Source organism: Condylostylus longicornis, unplaced genomic scaffold (assembly GCF_029603195.1).
Source record: "Condylostylus longicornis isolate FDR11 unplaced genomic scaffold, ASM2960319v2 ptg000116l, whole genome shotgun sequence".
Taxonomy (NCBI): Eukaryota; Metazoa; Arthropoda; class Insecta; order Diptera; family Dolichopodidae; genus Condylostylus; species Condylostylus longicornis.
The window spans coordinates 758,928-780,000 of record NW_026578084.1 but is presented as its reverse complement, the minus strand read 5'-3'; the positions used below and the strand labels follow the sequence as shown (position 1 = coordinate 780,000).

At 22.6% G+C, this 21,073-nt stretch overlaps 3 protein-coding genes across 7 annotated transcripts; 2 read left to right on the top strand and 1 right to left on the bottom strand.

The window, feature by feature from the left end:
* Nucleotides 1-3,652: 3,652 nt before the first annotated feature.
* LOC129614723 (GATA zinc finger domain-containing protein 4-like) lies at nt 3,653-3,976 on the top strand (the record flags this gene model as incomplete). Its single annotated transcript, XM_055529564.1, has 1 exon — nt 3,653-3,976. A coding segment is annotated over one exon (324 nt), but the record flags the coding sequence as incomplete, so codon positions are not given.
* A 2-nt stretch (nt 3,977-3,978) lies between these two features.
* Nucleotides 3,979-8,677, top strand: LOC129614722 (glycine receptor subunit alpha-2). The gene is made up of 7 exons (XM_055529563.1): nt 3,979-4,263; nt 5,534-5,717; nt 5,836-6,062; nt 6,321-6,403; nt 7,542-7,676; nt 7,862-8,241; nt 8,363-8,677. The coding sequence occupies exons 1-7, from the start codon at nt 4,208-4,210 to the stop codon at nt 8,516-8,518; spliced, it is 1,221 nt and encodes a 406-aa protein (XP_055385538.1). The 5' UTR covers nt 3,979-4,207; the 3' UTR covers nt 8,519-8,677.
* Nucleotides 8,678-8,965: 288 nt separating this feature from the next.
* On the bottom strand, nt 8,966-20,404 carry LOC129614721 (UNC93-like protein MFSD11). Of its 5 annotated transcripts, XM_055529562.1 has the most exons (7): nt 20,039-20,231; nt 14,006-14,505; nt 12,208-12,371; nt 11,835-11,983; nt 11,529-11,765; nt 10,959-11,392; nt 8,966-10,889 (listed from the first exon to the last, which is right to left on the bottom strand). In XM_055529562.1, the coding sequence occupies exons 2-7, from the start codon at nt 14,090-14,092 to the stop codon at nt 10,653-10,655; spliced, it is 1,308 nt and encodes a 435-aa protein (XP_055385537.1). In that variant the 5' UTR covers nt 14,093-14,505; nt 20,039-20,231; the 3' UTR covers nt 8,966-10,652. The 5 variants fall into 5 exon arrangements, with proteins under 5 accessions (XP_055385537.1, XP_055385534.1, XP_055385533.1 ...); XM_055529559.1 differs by lacking the exon at nt 20,039-20,231 and adding an exon at nt 20,274-20,404 and having other exon boundaries at nt 8,972-10,889; nt 11,529-11,983; XM_055529558.1 differs by having other exon boundaries at nt 8,972-10,889; nt 11,529-11,983; nt 20,039-20,229.
* Nucleotides 20,405-21,073: the final 669 nt, after the last annotated feature.

Sequence of the window (21,073 nt, the reverse complement as noted above, 5' to 3'; positions counted from 1 at the left end):
GAGGTCTGCAATGGTAGTACATTTTTGTAGTTTGCTGCAAAAAGCATTCCGTTTTTGTTGGTAGAACTGCAAAAGATACGTTATTCTGTAAAAATACGTTATTGACACCAGAGTTTTTGTTGCCAATGCTGTTTTACAAGTTCTATTGCAGTGCAGTTTTAACTAATAAGATCTCTCCCAGTCAGATATGCAAACGAGAATTCAATTTTAGTTGATAGAAATGTTTTCAATAATATTAAAATAAACTTAAAGCAATATAATAATTTTTCTATTTTACAGAATTTATAAATTGTCTGGTTTGAACGCAGTAGTTTTATACCTTGTCAAAATACCGGTACTTCCAGTAGCTTTGTACCTTGTTATACCGGTATTTCCAAGAATCAAAAATTGAAAAGAAAAAGAGAGGAGGCGGGAGGGGACGTAGGACATATGTATGTATGTGAAAATTTACCTTTTTAATCCAAACTTTATCCTTTGAATGATATTGAAATTTTTTTTTTTGAAAAAGATGGTCAATTTGAAAATTCCGTTTCGGGATTATTCATTTTCGATTTTATAGTTCGGTAACCATATGTGTGTGTATCTATTTTAACTATTAAATAATATTGATAAAATTTTTGTTTTTCTTTACACAAATTAAATTATATATCTATCATTTTTGCTTACGTTTTATTATACTGTGTTTTCTTCTCTTTAATTTTCTTCTACTTATACGAGTACATATCTACATATAAATTTGTGTGTATAATTTCAGATGTGGTAAACTTGTATTGTGATTTCATTTCAAAAGTAAACTTTTCCAGTTTTCATAATTTTTCTCAAATGAAACAAAAGGAATACTCAATTAATGATATGTTTTAAACAAGATAGCTTATACATATAATGTAAAAAAATTTTCTCAAAAATTTTATATACATATTATATTTTCATATTTTCCTTGTTATACCCAAAATTTTTATTGGTTTACTAACGCTGAAAAAAAAATACGATAAAAGCAAGAACAATCTAAAATAAAAACTACAACGAGAATTGATGGAGTTGAGGCTGTTAGTTGTGGGTTATACCTATATGATTGAATGATTTTATATAATGTATATGATATTTACCACGCTGCTTTAGGAACCTGTTTATTTTTTCATATATTTAATGTATGTATACCTTTACCATATAAATAGGTGCTCAATTGTTAACAACAGAATAAATAACTTTTGGATTTAGATGGCGGTCATTAGAGCCAGTGTCTTGATTAAAATAATTTAAATAAGATTCTGACATTTACTTTAATAAAGCTTTTAAGAAAACTTTGGCAAACTGATTGAGTTAAGGTATTTCACACCGTTATTTTTTCTGTAATTCTTTAAACTGTTTCCTTATTTGCGTTAGAAATGGTATGGTAAGTTTATAACATAAGCTCCTATAGATATTAAAATGAAATGAAATAACTATAACAAAAATAGGTAGAAAAACTGTAAAATAAACGTTTTATTTTTGTTTTAATTTATTTATTTTTTGAGAAAACCAAAAGGAAAGAACAAGTATTTTGCATAAAACGAAACATAACAGTACCAAAGATATAAATGAAAGAAAAGGAAAGAAACTCAAGAGAGCGCACACAATTAATCGATGTTTTAATTAAACAAATAAAAAAATTTTTTTTCGGTTATGAACTACTCAACTTTTCAAAATCATCAACTATAATAAATTTATAACACAAGTTTACGTAAAAGTATATTTATTTTTTAAAATTTAATTTAATGTAAAATTGAAAAAAAAAATAAACGAAAATTTGAAAGTAGGAAAGAAAAAAAAATAAGAATTTTAATAAAAAATTTAAATTAAAAAAATTAAAAATTTTGAAACATACTTTTAGGAACTAAAAACGAGGTAGAACATTATAATTATTTTTATGGTGTTAATATTCTTATAGTATATCGTGCAAATAATACATATATATATATATGTATATGAATAAAAAAAATCATTATAAAATTGCAATTAAAGATTCGTTGTGCTAAGAAATTAATTAATTAATTAATTATCTCATTTATCCTATATATTAAAATATTTTAATCCGATTTATGTAATTACAATGATTATATATTTGAATTTTTGTTAAATTATATTGAATAATAAATAATATAAAAAGTCAAAATTACAAGAATTAAATTAAATTAATTAAGTATAAAAAATTATCATATATCAAAAAAAAATTTTTCATGATATATCCAAAAAAATTCTTAAAATTATACTGAAATATAATTAAATAAAAATTATCGTAAAAATATTAAATTAAAAAATATAGAAGAGAAAAAAGCTTATTTAATATGATTATATTTAATAAAATATTAAAAAATATAGAAAATGTCCAATCAAATTGTAATAAAATTTATTTACAAATATATTAATATTTTATTAAAAAAATGTATAAAATATCAAAATAATATTATTGTAGTTTTAAAAATTTTTAATATTAATTGTAATAAGAAAAAAATAATAAACAATAATTTTAAAATAGATAAAAATTATATTTTAATTATATTAACAAAAAAATATTATATTGAAAAATCAATAATAATAACACAGAAAAAACAACAAAACGAAATTAAAATAAAAAATAATATTAAATTTAAAAAAATTTTAAAAAATTTAAAAAAAAATTACATAATACAAAAACAAAATCAGACCACGGAAAAATATCAAAAAAATAAACTTCAAAATTTTGATAAATTACATTTACAGAAAGAAATACGAAATATTAAAAGAGAATTATTATTAATTATTATTAAAAATATTCGACTACAACTACTATTACCATTATTATTATTATTATTTTTAATAGTACTTCTTTTATTATTATTTATATTTCAATTAAATTATAATTTTATTATTGTTACAATTATAAAAATAATATGTATATTTATTATAATTAATTATAAATTATATATTTATTACGCATCAATTAATATTACAATAAAATTTTTTATTTATTCAATAATATATTATTATAATGCTCATAAAAAAATTAAAAAAGATTATAATATATATAAAATATATTATTGTAATTATATTAATAATTATAATAAAAATTATAAAAAAAAATATTATAATATTGATAAAAAATTTGCAAAATATCAGAAATTTCAATATAAAAATAAAACAAATAAAAAACAAAAAAATATTAATAACACAAATATTATTAAAATATATTATAAAAAAAATTACAACAAAATACATAATAATAATAAATTTATTTTTATATATTTTAATATTATATATATTTTTACAAAAAAATGCTACAATAACTGCCATATTATTATTATTATTATTATTGTTATTATTATTACTAGTATTATTATTACTATTATTATTTATAACAAAAAATATAAATTTAATTATAAATTACTACAAAACACATTACAATATATATATAATATTATTATGGAATATGATATTAAATATAAATACTATCATATTAATATTAATTTATTACATTTATAACGCTCAATTTATATATAATTCTAAAATATATAAATTAATTAAATATTTAAATTTTTATGAATTATTAAAACATTCTTATAAATATAATAATAATAATAATAATAATAATAATAATAATAATAATAATAATAATAATAATAATAATAATAATAATAATAACAATAATAATAATAATTATAAAAATAATAATAATAACAACAATATTACGAGTAACAATAATAATAATAATAATAATAATAATAATAATAACAATAATAATAATAATCATAATAATAATAATAATAATAATAATAATAATAATAATAATAATAATAATAATAATAATAATAATAATAATAATAATAATAATAATAATAATAATAATAATAATAATAATAATAATAATAATAATAATAATAATAATAATAATAATAATAATAATATTAGCAAAAACAATAATAATAGTAACAACAACAAAAACAATAACAAAAATAATATTAATAGTAATAATAATAATAATAATAATAATAAAAATAATATAAGTAATAGTAATAACAATAATAAAAATAACAACAACAATAATAAAAATAATATTAATAATAATAATAATAATAATAATAGCACAGATAATAATAATAGTGATTCTAATACAAAAATCGAAAATAAAAATATATTATATAATAATAGAAATAAGCGGTATAAAGTTCATTGCTTATATCAATTTACTTTTATGATAATAATATTTTTAAATTTTATAAATATTGTTAGTTGTGGTCATGGTTATAGGTAAGGGACTACGCCGTGATTTCAAAATTTCGGTATAATACGGTATATTCATAATAATAAAGTTCTTATAAATTGTAATTTGTGGAATAGTGTAACAACGCAGTTTTTATATATGTTGTTGCTACGATCCAGTTGTATTTTATAAAGCGTTAGAAGGTTTGAAGTGTAGCCTCTTTGAATCGCAAAATATTTGTTACGCTTCAAATAGTGAATTCTAAGTATACATATATAGTTCAAAATTACTATGAGCTAACAAACGTACAGTCAACTGAAATAGACCATCTTTCCTGAAAGCTGTTGGAGGGAGACTCCAAATAGCACTCTAGAGATCTTTTGTCCTGTATAAACTTTTACATTCTATGAAATACATTTTACATTTATTCTATAAAAATCATTAGACGCACATATACATTTATTGCAATATATACATGTATGTACATAGCAAATTCTAGATAGATTAATTTAGAAAAATTGATAGGAAAAAATAAGAAAAAGGAACATTCGAGAATTTAAATTTTATTTTGTGAGCCTCTTATGCATTTAGTTCTGCTTTCTTGCATTTTGTTGACAAAAATTTTATCTCGTTTTAATTGTTTTTTTATATTTTAGAAAGGAATTCAATATATAATATTAATATATAGAAAGTGTATACGAATATTGGAATAAAATGAATTGTTTTTATTTAGAGGGCTTCTTTTAAACGCAGGTATATGAGGGCAGAGAAGATTTAAAATGTAAAAATGACGACGACATAGAAACGGACAAAATAAGAAAAAGCAAAAAAATATGTAATTTTTTTAGATTTTATTCTTACATTTTCAACTTATTTCTATTTTATTTATATTTTAAAATCGTGATGTAGGCACACCTAATTTCATTTTTTATCTAATTATAATTTTTGTGTTTCACATTTATACGAAACATAATACTACCAGTGCATATAGCAAAATTTAATAAAAAAAAATATATTCTTATTTACATAAACAGTACAGTCTCTATATAACGAAGTCTCCATATAAGAATTACCCTTTTCTAGCCTTTCCTTGCAATTTGGCTTTAAAACTGCATTTAGTTAAATATTCCCCATATTACATAAATTTTTGACCCTTTTGCAAAATTTGCAAAAGGGTCAAATACTGCATTTATAAGCAATTCAGCAATTATAACTCATAAGTTGAATTAAATATTTAATGCCGTATTATACTGTAATTTTTTGAAGCTGAAGCATATTGTTTTTGTTTAACGTAAGAGAAAAATTTATTCTTTTCAGAAATAATACAGAAAGTGCTGAGCTTGTATCGAATTATGAGCAAAGTTTATCGTTACCAGATATTCTGCCAATACCATCTAAAACTTATGATAAAAATCGTGCACCAAAATTATTAGGGCAACCAACAGTTGTTTACTTTCATGTAACAGTTTTGTCACTAGATTCAATTAATGAAGAGTCTATGGTTTGTTAACTTTGTTTCTTTTTATTTAAGAAAATTTTTATGCAATTAGTCATAAATAAAATATTCTTGAAAATGTTCTAAATCAATATTAATTTATTTTTATATTTTTATGTAATAGACTTATGTTACTGATATATTTTTGGCTCAAAGTTGGAGGGATCCAAGATTACGTTTACCAGAAAATATGAGTGAAGAATATAGAATATTAGATGTTGATTGGTTACATAGTATATGGAGGCCAGATTGTTTTTTTAAAAATGCTAAAAAAGTTACATTTCATGAAATGAGCATACCAAATCACTACTTATGGCTATATCACGACAAAACTTTACTTTATATGTCAAAGTAAGTCCTTAAGTGTAGTATATTCTTGAATTATATATTGTACACACATGAGGTTTTGTGATGGTTTTAAAGAAGAAAATTGTTTAAGTGTGAAGAAATAAATTTTAAGTGAAATACCATTAAATGCTTTCAGAAGTAAATGCAATTAAATGCTTTATTTGAGAAATGATCGCATTTTGACTCCTTTATTTATTAAACCTCTAAATTGTTTTTTAATTTTTTACAATACAAATAATAATTATAAATTAATTATTGTAGGCTTACTTTAGTATTGTCATGTGCAATGAAATTCGAATCATATCCACATGATACTCAAATCTGTTCAATGATGATTGAAAGTTGTAAGTATTTATTCCATATTACAGTTATATTTTATTATTGTCGTTAAGAAAATCATAAATTTATGAATATATTTTTGTAATTATGAATTGCATTTTTGACGTTAAGAAATTATGGACATTGAAATACGCTATGATTCATAAAGTATTTATAAATTTGCTTTATATTTATAGTGAAATTTTCAGGATGTGCTATGAAATCAGTAAACTTTACTTAAACTTTACATACATACACTGTAGACAACCAGAAGGCAAATCCAATTTTTCTTACTCATTATGTACAATTTGTTTAATCTCTCTTCTTTATACCCGTACGAACGTATGTTCGAAAAGTATACTAAATTTGCCTTACCGTTTGTAACGCTAAGAAATAATGGTCTGAGATATAGACTCAAGTGTATGTTTTTTATCAGCGTCGAATTCTGAGTCTAATTAGCTTTGTTTGTCTGTCCGTCAGTCCGCCCGTCTCAACGATAACTCAAAAGCTAATTGAGCCAAGTTCATAAAATTTTCACAAATGGTTTACTATAGAAAATGCCAGAACCGTATTTAAATTGGATATGATCGGGATACTGATTCGAGTAGCTGCCATACAACACCAAAATTTATTTGGCTGTATCTTAGAAACTGTAAAAGCTGTGGTATTGAAATTTCGCACAAGTAAATATTTAAGTAGGGTCTATGTGTTTGATAAAAGTCGTTGAATTTGCTCTGCTCTTTCTGGTAGCAGGCATACAACTTCAATAGTAATTTGGCCATATCTTAGACACAGTACTGAAATTTTGCATAAATTAATATGATAATACGGCAACTTAAAGTCTTAGTCTATCCCTTACTCAGCTATGGCATATTTATTCGCACATAGGAAAACAAATTCGTACGGGTATCACAGAGTTGACGCGGTCAACTCTATTTTTTCTCGTTTTAATATTATTTTTAATTTTTTACTTAATTTTTTATTCTCCCCAATTTTTTTTGTTTTACGTCTATTATGTATTAAAATGTATTTTGATCATTCGCGGTTATTGTAGTAATTATAGTGTTTTTTTTTCAAATTAGAAAACATATTATTTACTTAGAAAATTAATTATATTATAGTTTTAATGAAATAATACTAATTATGTATTTTCTTTTTTTTAAGTATCACATACTGTTCAAGATCTTGTATTCATTTGGAATATGACAGATCCATTAGTGGTTAATTCCGAAATTGAACTGCCTCAGCTTGATATATCAAATAATTATACAACAGATTGTACTATTGAATATTCTACGGGTACGTATATATATACATATTTATGTATATTAGTAAGTGTTTAAATGAAGATATAAAAATATTTAATACAACAGTAGAAATTTTAACGTCTTTTAAAATTAAAAATTTCTTTAATTTCACAACTTATTCGAATTCAATTCATAATAATGCTATTAATGTTATAAATTATTTTTTTTATATTGTAGGAAATTTTACATGTTTAGCAATCGTATTTAATTTAAAACGTCGTCTTGGTTATCATTTATTTCATACATATATACCATCGGCATTAATTGTTGTTATGTCGTGGATATCATTTTGGATAAAACCAGAAGCTATACCGGCACGTGTGACATTAGGTGTAACATCATTATTAACATTAGCAACACAAAATACACAATCGCAACAATCTTTACCACCTGTTTCATATGTTAAAGCAATCGATGTATGGATGTCATCATGTTCTGTATTTGTATTTTTATCATTAATGGAATTTGCTGTTGTAAATAATTATATGGGACCAGTTGCAACAAAAGCAATGAAAGGTTATTCAGATGAAGATATTCATGAAGCAGATGATTTAAAAGTAAGTTTATTCTTTTATATGAAAAATTCCTTCCCCAAAGCCTTTGCCTTTTTAAGCAAATTAAAAAATTGGTATTTTATATATTATGTTCATCTTCCTTTTCATCTTCTTCTATTTATAGGGAACTGGTGTACATCGAGAATCAATTTTAGTGCCGCAATATGATACTTTCTGTCATGGAAGGGAGACAGCATTATATATTGATAAATTTTCAAGATTTTTCTTTCCTTTTTCATTTTTTATATTAAACATTGTGTATTGGTCAACTTTTCTATGATTTTGTTTTTCTGTTTACTTAATTTGGTTTTGTTTGTTTTTTCTTATTTTATTTATTTTATACAATATATAGGTACTTATTAACCTATATAATGAGAATAAATTTATTAATGTAAGAAAAAATCTAAAGAAAAATGTTTTCATAAATAAAGTATTGCATTTGCAGCTAGAAACTTCCTTTTTGGAGTGGTCTTGGCATTTGGTCTTTCGCTATTCCAGTTTTTAATTTAAAATTGTTGTTGATTTAAAGTTGACGAGCTAACTTCGAGTTAGCACTGCTTTCATATTTACGTTCAAACAATTTTGTATTATCAAGTCGAAGAAATAAGGATTTCTCTGAAAAAATATCTCAATGTAATAAAAAAGACGGAGTAATTATTTTCTTGTTTTATTTTTTGTAATTTTAGAATGAATAAATATAACCATATTGTCATTTTTTCTTTATGAAAAGTTCTATTTTTTATTACCAACATTTGAAATGTTATTCCTTACTGTAAAAGAAAAAATTTTATTTTTATTTTAATTCAAATTTATTTCCTTATTTTTTAAATAAAGCCGACTTTCATAGCAGTTTTCCATAAAACAATTATTCATTGGTTCCATATAATAAGGAATGGCATATTTAATATATTATATTTAATATAAAACAGTTGTCTTTTTGTTTAAATACTATAAATTATTTGATATAAAAATTATAATTATTTTTTATATACAAAATTTTCAACCGAAACAATAATTATGATTGAAATGTAATGATTTACAGACACAAAACGAAATTGAAGTTTTCTTGTTTATAATATAAATGCAAAATAGAGCAATATCACTGGAATATTTATAAAATGTTAATAGCCATTTAAGACTCTGCGCGTAGCAAGAAATTTTATTTCTCGTTACCCGTAGTTCAAGTAAGTTTTTAAATTGTAACCTAAATTTAAATATGTAGAACAAATTGCATTAATGTTAACAGCTAAATAAATTTAGAATTTCGTAATTTATGAATTTATTTTTAGTTGGATGCTCTTATATGATGTTTTCGATTAGGGCGGTTCTAACTAATCTTAAATTATTATGAAAAGATATAAATAAAATTATTCTACTTTACATTTGGTTAATTTATAATTTTTTTTCAAATTAATTCAAACTGTCTGAGTTATTCTACTTTACATTTGGTTAATTTATATTAGACTAAATTAGTTAAAGAGGAGCAATTATAGATTGTTTATATAATGTATAGCTAGTTAATAAGTAAATTATAAACATTATTAAATAATAGTTATAATAAATTAATATCAATATTTAATTTTATATTATTCGATCATTTACGTACGTGGATAAACTTAAATTCTGGATTAATTAAGAGTACGTTTCGTATAATAAATTCTTCTTAAAATAAGAAAAAAAGTAAAAAAAAAGAATAGAATATTGTAAATGACAAAATATTAAGAATATTATATGTTAAGTTGTTCACACAATTCAATTTGAATGGTGTTTACTTATTATTTTCTTTTTTAAGTGATAATGATCGAATTAAAATAAATTATGAAAGCAGTACTAGTAATTGTATTAAATATTGTAGTAATTGAAGTAAATAATTTTAACAACGAAAAAGAAAAGAAAGTTCATTGAATCAAATTCTATTATTATCTATTTTTAACCTGCAAAATGTGCTCGATATAATAATAATTACTCCTGAAGCTGTTCTGAGTATAATTTAAATTGAAATTTCAATTAATCGCAATCGTATCATAAATACGTATAAGGAATTAATTATTGCAATTTAAGTTATATTCTCTTTTCATTTTACAATATATATAAAATAAAAATAAATTTATTTTTATTTTATATATATTTTGGTTTTGAATAAAAGCATGAAAAATTAGGAAATATTATTATAAAATTTTAATAGTCAAATAACAAAGTTTTATTTATATAAATTAAAATATTCTTTAAAAAATTATTTCCATCAATAATTAAATACTCCTCCTCATTTTCTTTCGGAAATAAATAATGAAATTATTTTTTTGAAAAACTATTTACAATATTTTTTTTTCATTTACTAAAACTCTTAATTGTAACTTTGCCTTTTAAATATTATAAACATTATAATAACTTTTTTTTACTATACTTCCGTCACTTTATGAGTTACTACTGGTACTATCATCATGGTTTATTTTTGATCTATTATTTGACAAATTATTGTCATCATCATATTCCTCCTGTTCAGTTTTAATTTGCTTCAAACGACGTTTATTAGCCCATTCAACAATACAAAAGCATCCAGTTCCGATTATTGAAAATACTAATAATATTGATAATTGAGCATGTAATCCTAAATGTGATGAATAATAAAAACTTATTGCTGCAGCAACAGACTATAAATATAATTAAAAACAAGAAAGAAAGTTGAATTTAATAATAAAAATATTTAACTTAATATTTACCTGAGTAAATTTGAATAAAGCAAAAGCTTCAACTGATGATCTAACAAAAACACCACCCAGCATTGAATATATTTGTGTATTAAAACATGCATCACCAAAACCTAACATGAACGCTGCTACTAATGCTAACCATGCTAATGGTGGATTAATATAACCGACATTTTCTGTATTTGTAAATGGCGCATCATTTGGTAAATTCATAAATATTAAAAAAAATGATATTGCATGTATTATAAAACCCATTATAACAATTGGATCACGTCCATATTTTGTTGTTTTACTCCCAAGTAATCCAAATAATCCACCACCAATTACTTCACCAAGACCAATAAATATACCAGCTAAACCAACAATTTGTTTTGGTTTCTCTGCAATTTTTTCTGTAAAACCAATTGATGATCCATAAACACCGCTAAAAAATGATAGTTCCAATCCTAAAATAAGTTTTCAGTTTTCAAATAGAATTTGTTTTTTACGTTTTTATTAAAACAAAAATTACCAAATAAATATTTTTTTTTATTTTTTAGATATTAAAAAATTCTAATAATAGAAAAATTTATCACAAATTACCAGTATAAAAGAATGTCCAGCTTAACAAGATCATATCTTTAGTTAAAAATAATTTCCATGCAGATTTTAACGCATCAAATGCAATATCAATTGCATTTTTATTTTCTTGTAATTCTGAATTTGATGTTTGATTATCTGGTATTGGACGTAATGCAGCTAAAAATATTAAACCTAATACCGCAACAGCTATTAATACACCAATAACTAACGTCCTTGATTCATCACTTATATCTTTATCTTGAAATTGATAGTAAACAAATAAGTTACCAAAAAACATACTCATTTGTAACATTGCCCAAAATATACCAGAATTACGTGATATTGTTTTTGTATTACTGCATCTTGATAAAAATGTACCCTGACCGGTCCATGTTATTGATGCACCAGCCCCTAGTAAACCACTTGCTAAATATAATAACCATGTTTTAGGCCAGAGAAATGTTAATATAAATAAGCTTTATGAAAAAAAAAAACAAATTAATAAAAATCAATCAACAGTATATGTAAATAATGCAATAATATAAATAAATATATTTTAATATATTTTTTCTTACAAAATTTAAATATTAATGATTTCGACAAATGGCTAGTTCAATGCGACGATTACTTATTATAAAAAACAAAACTACTTGAAAAGAACGCACTTAATTTACAAAAAAAAATCTTAATTTAAATATACCAGTATGTTGTACCACCAATTAACATTGCACCTCTTGGGCCACTAAAAGACAAAAATGATGGTGCCAACCAATTGCATAGTGAAAATGCTGTATAAACAATTGCTAAACTTGTGTAACCGTCAGCTTCAAAACCTTCACTTTTAATGCTATCTAGTACAGTTTTCTGCAAAAATATACAAAAAATTACACTCAAGTATTAGTGTATTATAATTTCGCTCGTTGTTTAAAAGTACTACAGTAAAGATAGATTTGTTGTATTAAAAAGAAATTTATTTACTTAAAAAATTTGATAAACCTTAAAAATACGAGCACATCGGTCCACCTATAATGTATAATTCAACTTATACATATATGTATATGATTTGCTGAATAGTGCTTCAGAAATTGTTCGAAAATCTTCAACATTTAAAATACTTTTTGTATTGTTAAAAGAAGAAAAATAGAATTTTCAAGTAACAAATTTTAAATAATATATTTTTTTATTAAAGCAAAATAAGATTTGAAAAAGAAAACGTTTAAAGGTCAGATTATAATAATACCTAGGCGGTATGAAACTTATTCCTTACATACATACATATATGAATATCTATTGTATGTATAATATAAAATTTCATTAAATCAAACTTTAAATTAAAAAATTAAATTTCCCCACATAAAAACACAAAAAATATTTAAAGGAAGATTAACATTTGATATCTTATTAAAAAAAAATTTAGTCCGCATTATATTGTAGATTACATGAAGTCAATTTTGTTAGTGATTGCTTATTTTTTTATTGTTAAGAAAGCCTACGCCTATCTTTCTTTGAAACAATAATTCTTTATCAAACAAAAAAACTCGTAGATGTACTTGAAAAGTAAAACGATTTTTTGGTTAACATCAGTAATACCTTAAGAAAAAGGAGTAAAAAAATATTTTCAATAAAAATTTGTTGAAATGTGCTCAATATTTCTACCTTTTTTAATTATCTATTCTAGTCTTCATCTATTTTACTCTTTTAATCAGTCTATTTTGTTTTGATTCAAAAAACTTTAGTAATATTGAATAACTATATAGGATATTCAGTAACAAAAACTTATCAATTCAATTGCTCAATTCAAATACACTTTTTTACTGCAATTTTGAAAACAGGATTCTCACCTGCTCACATTATATATTACTTTTAAGCCGCTGGAGGGCGTAAAAGATAATATATGATGTGATATTTTAATGGAAAAATTATTGAGGTGAAGCTACAACCTCAATGAATTCTTAATCTCAATTTGACTTAAGGTTATAAGTCAATTTAGTATTTTCCTTTGCGTAATTTGGAGTTTTGTTTCTTTTTGTGTAAGTTCATATAAATAATTTAATTGGTAAAAAGGTGTGATATGGCAAAACACAATAATATTTCATTTAAAAATGTACTCTTTATGAAAGCGATAGAATTTATTCGTTTGTATTAATTTCTTTTATTATTATTATCAGTGAAATATCAAAGTAATCTCGAGTTATTGATCCATTATTTATATAACTTTCATTAATTTTTTGACTTAATAACATTTATATCATATATATGAATATCATATATAATATCAGTGAACTCAAAAAATATCATAATTATTATTTACATACTTAATTGATATACACAAATTGTTCCATATTAGGTATAACGGGTTACCAATTTGTTCATTTTTCTTTAGTTTTTAATTAATTTCACGTTTATAATGCTGCTCACTTACCGGTCCTGTGCTTTATATTTAATAACAATTTTACAAATAAAATAAAATATTGCGAAATTAAATTTATTATAATTACCTGTATATTACCCATAGTTTGAAATGATGTAAAAAGGAACATGAATCCGAATCCAAGAATCAAAATATTAGCAAATTTTTTATCCATTTTTTTTCTTTCTCTATTAATATTTTCCTTAATTATTTTTCAAAAATTTATTTTAATTTTATGTTTTTATTACAATTGGAATTACGTTTAAATTTGATTAAAAATTTGTATTTTTGTTTTACTTATTGTTAAGAACATTCACAGTTCATTTTATAATAAAAAATTTTGTAAACAAACAAAAACAACAAAAAAGGAAAAAGTTATCACAAAATTGTCAAATTTAAATTATACGGCATTTCTTTTTATATTTTTTTGTAAAATTTTTAATAGAAATAAAATTTAAAATAGTCTTTTTTTTTAATTGATTTTTTTTATTATTGTGTTTGTAATTTGTACTTAAAAAAAGTATTAAAAAGCATAACAAAATGACAATACACTTCTTGTTACTTCATTCGGCAAGCTCGTTCACTTAACTGTAAATATGAAGCAGAAAAATATATAATTTATATGTGTGTAAGTAAAACTTTAATCAAATCTTTTTTTTACTTTTATTTCTGTTTTTTGTTTTTTCAATTGAAATGCAAGTTAGCATTGTTATTTTATTATTTTTTTCATTTATTGTGATAACATACAAAAAAAAATTTGGACCAAACCAATGGTTTGTAAAGTAGCACATTTTTATAAAAAATCTTCTACTTAAAAGGCTTTATTTAATCCTCCTCATAAGGAAATTAAATGATAATAACTTATTACTCTAGACCAGTGGTCGCAATAAGATTTTATATATCGTGCCAAAAAAGATGTGTTTTTTCAAACCAATATTTCGGCGTGCAGAATCTATTCCATAAAATTAAGTAGTATTGAAAATCAGAATACTTATATTCGTTTTTATATTATTTTTTTTATTAATTTAATTTATTATTTTATTTTTATTTATATTTAAACATAAATTTATATAAAAAAAATTTAAATATATTCAATCAATAAAAATAAAAACAAAAATATCAGATATATTTTTCAATATCAACTTATCACGCGTGCCAGCAAAGTTTCGAAGCGTGCCAATCTTGGCACGCGTGCCACGTAATTGCGATCATTGCTCTAGACTAAATGTATTACTGATGTACTGGAAGATCAAGGCTTTTTTACTCCATTTTAAAAAATCGTTTACAACTAATTCATAATTATAGTTTTTATGGTTAAGCAATAATTTAGAAAATTATTAAAAATGAAATTTGCTACTTTATAAACCTATTTTTTTTTTTCAATTCGAAATATCTAATATAATTTTCATATCAAATGTGCATAATATTATTTCTGTTAATAATATTGGGTGGGGGTTTTACCCCGTTGCATTCCAACCTGTCCGCCTCCACCATTTTCCATCTTCCATTCCATGAGAAATTTACAACTACTAGAAATTTATTGTTTGGCATTATCAAAGAAAAATAATCAGGTATAGAAATATAATATAATATATAGATTAGAAAATTATATAAAAAGGTAAAGTGATCTATCAGATGAAGAAAAGAAAAAAAAATACACAAATTAAATAAAGCTATATACGTATACACATATGTATAATTAAAATCTGATTTATTTGTTAAAGCGCTTAAGTTTTACTGTATGGTGGGATGTACGCATGGTACACACAGCAACACTGAAAGCAATATTAAGTGATTCTTTTGTCCATTTGATCTCTATGTACATACGTATATACATACATATAGGTTGTGTATATTGACATGTTTATACATATCTGTGGAAAGAAGGGAAAACCGCCTAATTTTGAATTAGAATATTTGCGTTAATTGTGAGTTAGAACTGAATTTTCAATTATAAGTTAAGATAGATAATATGTTCGATATAGAATCATACGTAACACTTTTTTTAAAAATAATATTGTTGTGAATTAAATAACAGTACATTCGAGTATATATGTATATTTTTGAAGGAAAGTAGATATATGTTTGTATATAATTATGAGCTAAAAATGTATTTAACATTAATGTAACTCAATAACTTCAGTATAATTAAATTATTTTTATTTAGTTTAAATATGAAATTAGTTTGTGTATAATTTAAAAGCTTTCCACGATATGGGGTATAGACTATACATAATTACTTTTTTTGTTTTTCTTTTATTTTATTATATCCTAAAATATTTTTATAAGTTAATAAGATTTGTTTATAGGTATTTTCACTTTTATTTTACTTAAAATTTATTATAGTTTTGAAATTAAAATTAAATATACTAAAATATACACACATTTGCATGAAAATACAAAAAAAAAGGAAACTGGAACTCAAAATTTATTGAGTTAACTAATTAAATAACTAACAAACTAAGTAAGTAAACTAAGAAAAATAGCCAGCTAAGCTAATATTTTTTTTACTTTCTAGTTTATACAATACCAATTTCTATTATTATTATTATCTTTATTATTATTCGTATATACATATATTTACTATATTGGTCAATATATTCAAACATTATTATTATATAAGTTAGTTAGGTATAAATAACCAACACTAAAGCAAAGAAATGACAAAAAAAGTACTAGTAAAATTTTCACCATTCAAAAAAGTATAAAATACGTTTATGTCTACATATTACCAAAGTATGAATATGTATAAATGTAAACACAGTTGCACGCTTATAATATTGCACATTTTAAAAAAATAAAATCGCATTCTTATATCAAACAAATGGCGAATTAAGGTATTGATAACAAACAAGGGTTCTTGTAAAAAAAAACTATCCAAATTATCAAAACAATTCTAAAGAAAAAACTCATCTGCCGAAAAAAAGACGACCTTGACTCTCCCTATCCAAACGGAATTTTTTATTTAAATCAATTAATATTAGATTTTGTATTTCTTAACGAAGTCCTTTTAAATCAGCACCATCATTCTTATCCATCAAAGCTAAGACAACAAGAAACATTAACTTAATTCATGACTTTAGAAATGCAGTTGTAGTGTATCGCTAAATAATTGATTCAGGTTCACAAAAAATAATCTGATTTAAGTATTAATTTCCGTATTACTACAATTTTGAAGCCAATGAATTTTTATGACTAACTGTATATTACTAAAACTTTTATTTTATTTTGTTTTTTCTTTTATTATTTAATGGCGTTATAAAAAAGATCAAAAACAACAATTTTGCACATCTTTTGTCTCTCAAATAACAACAGTTGAGAGAATTTTGTTTTGTGTTTCGATCTTACGTTATGTCTACTTAAATCTTATATTTTTCTATTACTTTATGATCTTTAATATATTAATGTGCTTTGAAAAATAATTACTTAATATAAAAAACCATGAAGATAAAGTGCAGCATAGTGATTTAAAAATTATAAAATATTTTTAATGTATGTGTAAAAAAACATTTTGAATTCAGGATAATTCAGGATACCTTTTTGTTTCACAATTTAGTAATCACATCCCATCAGTTGAAATGCAAATTAATAATTGCATTACTACAATTTTAAAATTCAGCAATTTAATAGGTTTTTAATAGAAAAATTTTTAGTTTTCAACTAATTTTTTTTTGTTTTATTTGTGAATAAAAAAGTATTGAAGGGGATTGAAATTTAATGAAAAGAAATAAAACCGAAAAAGATCATTGATCAATGAATTAAAAAAAAGAAAATTCATCGCACCTAAGGGAAAAGATATTGCATATCCAAAAGCACTATGCCATCACTGTGGCAAACACTGTGCTATCATTTTCGAGAATTCAGTTGCTAGGTACATTGATTTCAATAAAAAGGACATTTCATATAACAAAACTGCTAAATTTGCAAAAATTCTACTATGTTTTACAAACTTCTACCTTTAATTTGTATATATGTATGTTTTACACACGAAACTGTTAAACTTTTATAGTGTTAGTATTTTCGAACAACACTTAAAAAATATATATATTTTTTAATTTCCATATTTAATGAATTAAAAACTAGAAAATTGTCGTCGAAGTTGATTGCTATGTTGGTAGATTTGTATTGTTTTTTTTGGTATCTATTCATATGTATTGGCTTGTATTAATTAATCATGCAATAATATCAAAAATTTCCAGAGCTTTATTTAATCTTTTTTTTCCCAAACAAACTATTTTATTTATGTATATTATAGGCATTTGAATATAAATGTTTACATATACGTATGCATAATATAAAAAATAATAATAAGCTTACGCACAAGGACAAGGTTGGTAATTTAAAATTCGTTTTTCTACAATTGTTTTTTTTTGATTAAGGTTATTTATTATATAATATTAGTCGGTTATACCGATTAAATAATTTATTTATTATAGCAATATAAATTTACTATTATTGACAAAAAATATATAACAAATTACCACACATAATAAAAAAACAAAATAAAATTCATTAAAATTTGAACTCGTGTTTGTGTTTTAATTTTGATTTATGAATAATTTTAATCAATAAAAAATTAACAAAATTAAAATAAATTTTGATCAAACAGATGGTTTGGAAAGTAGCACATTTTCCTTTAATAAATAAAAATATATTTTTAAAAAACAGTCTCCGATAAGTAATTAAATTATTCTCCGTATACATTTTAAAATTATGTTATACAAAATAATTAGCTATTGTATACTTTCTACAGGAAGAAAAAAATTAAAGTTAATAGAAAAGGCAAAATTTATGTTTAATAACGTGTGTTAAGATAAATAATTATATAATATATTTTTAAAGATAGATAGTGTAAATAGATGACGGAAGTTGTTTGCTATCAAGTATACGAATTGTTAAAATTTAAAGTCGCATTTCGTCATTATAATATTTGGCTATGCTGTTTAATGATGAAGAGGGCAAACTAAAAATATACCTAACCGGAATTCAATAGACAGAACCTATTCAGAAACAAAATTTATTCAAATGATTTCAAAATAATTAAAACTATTTCAGAAATAAATTAATGATTAGAATTCGTAATTGTTACAGTTAATCAGATCAACTTATTTATTTTCTGAATTTTAATTTCTAAAATATTAAAGTCCATGGCGGCGTTTTGAAAAAGTAAAACAAACAGATCATAAAACATTAGAGTAGCATTAAAAATTATATTTGTTTTGTACTTTGTTCAAATAAACTTAGAATATGGCTTTATTTAAAAGTAAAAATGCTTAATTAGTTTAAAAGGTAACGTCTGAATTTCAAGTACAAAATATGTAGTGAATACTTGAAAAAAAATTTCATTAACTTAATAATTATTATTTTAAATTCAAGTTTTATTACTTATTCATAAAATCTCTTGTGAAATCAAATTTCTTTCAAGCTTTTCGGATATACATACATATGTAGTGCTTTTGAAAAGCGATAATAAGATGTAATAAAAATATTTGTTTTGATATGATCGGATTGTCTTTGTTTTCAAATTAATTTAATCTTACAAGAATGTGAATGTTACCATTAATTTCTATATTTTTTAATATAATTTCAATATTTTAGATTTAACCAGAAAATAATAGTGTAAATTGGAAACGTTATAAAAATTCTTAACTCAACTTTGCTTTAAATAGTACACTTACATTTAGATAGTAGACATTCTTTAACCATAACCGTTGTAGTAGTAGTAAATACAAAGTAGATATTTACCTATAATATAATAAGTTTTATTGTTAAATTTTGTTTATATAAAGTAACTTTTCTATCCACACACTTATAGGTAAAATTTTCATAATTTTAATGTTATTTTAAATCGAATGATAAAAATTTCATTAAGGAGTTAATTATTTAGTTCCCCCGAGATTTAGGTACGTGGCCAAGTATGAACGTTGTTTTCTTATGTAATGTATGTGTATATTGTATAATCATATACGTGTATTTATTTATAGAATTTGTTTTCATGAATTTGAACTATTTATGAGCTTTCAGTTCCTTTAAAATTGCTACATAAAAATATTAATTACAATTAAAATTTAACTAAAACTTAAAAATAATAAAAGAAACTAAGAAAATACATTTTTTTTACCATCTATTGTTTTATATATTTTTTCGATATGAAAGAGAAACTTCGATCTTTCAAAAACATCTGATATGAATTTTAACATTTTGTTTTTTGATGAAAATTTGTGAAATATTTTGTTCTATTCTTTTATTATTTCCAAATTTGTTATGATTATTACAAAATATTTTAACAAAACACTATTTTCATTAAGAAAATATTACTATTCATCACTAAATATATTCGTTAAAAAGATATTTACAGTCTTTTTCAAATTTAAATATTCATCTTTTATATTAATAGTGTTTTCATGGTTCCTTGTTTTTATTTTTGAAATTTTATCCACTATTTTTTCTTTTTTCTTGTTTGAAATTTAAAACTTCCAAATTGCCGTATAATAAACTATTTAATACTTAATGTCAAAAATGTCAATTGTCAGTTTTATTCTCAAACATCTATACGTCAAAAAATAGAAACAATAAAAAAACGAACAAAAAGGAGCTGCCATTGTTTAATATTTTACGGTTACCATTTCGTTTTACATATTTGGAAAAGAATTTATTATTGTGAATTGTGATGTGAGCAATTCTTAAAAGCACAAAACAGAAACGGCGAACGATTTTCGTGTTAACAAAGAACATCCCTGAGAATATTCCAACACGAAAAAAAGAGCCGGGTGTTTGAAATATTTTGAATGATTTGAAAAAAAGCATTTTTACATAATATTACGAATATTACATGTAATGTGACGTTTTTGGAAACAATAACTGATTGACTTTTTCCGAATAATTCGAGTGATTACGGGAACACTTAATCATACCTGAAAGACATGTAAGCCTGGACCCCAAGAGAAAATGACAATGCAGCTGACGAATTTACACGTATTCCTATGGAAGCTATAGAGGGCCTTTTTTAACATTATAAATCTTCCACAAGATCAACTTTTTTCAAATTTTTAATTAGAAAAATTTAAAATTAAATTTTTTCTGCTTTACAAGTTCTTATATTCTTAAAGTTTTGTATTATTACAGCATTAAAAACATTTAAGAATCACATACATAG

What these genes read in the sequence shown, in the direction of transcription:
- LOC129614722 (XM_055529563.1), top strand. Translation starts at nt 4,208, where the DNA reads ATGATAATAATATTTTTAAATTTTATAAATATTGTTAGTTGTGGTCAT. An exon ending in ACTTTACTTTATATGTCAAA is followed by an intron (nt 6,063 to 6,320) that starts GTAAGTCCTTAA and finishes TAATTATTGTAG; the next exon opens with GCTTACTTTAGTATTGTCAT. An exon ending in TACTATTGAATATTCTACGG is followed by an intron (nt 7,677 to 7,861) that starts GTACGTATATAT and finishes TTTATATTGTAG; the next exon opens with GAAATTTTACATGTTTAGCA.
- LOC129614721 (XM_055529559.1), bottom strand. Translation starts at nt 14,092, where the DNA reads ATGGATAAAAAATTTGCTAATATTTTGATTCTTGGATTCGGATTCATG. An exon ending in AAACTATGGGTAATATACAG is followed by an intron (nt 12,372 to 14,005) that starts GTAATTATAATA and finishes ATATTTTTGCAG; the next exon opens with AAAACTGTACTAGATAGCAT. An exon ending in CTGGACATTCTTTTATACTG is followed by an intron (nt 11,393 to 11,528) that starts GTAATTTGTGAT and finishes AACTTATTTTAG; the next exon opens with GATTGGAACTATCATTTTTT.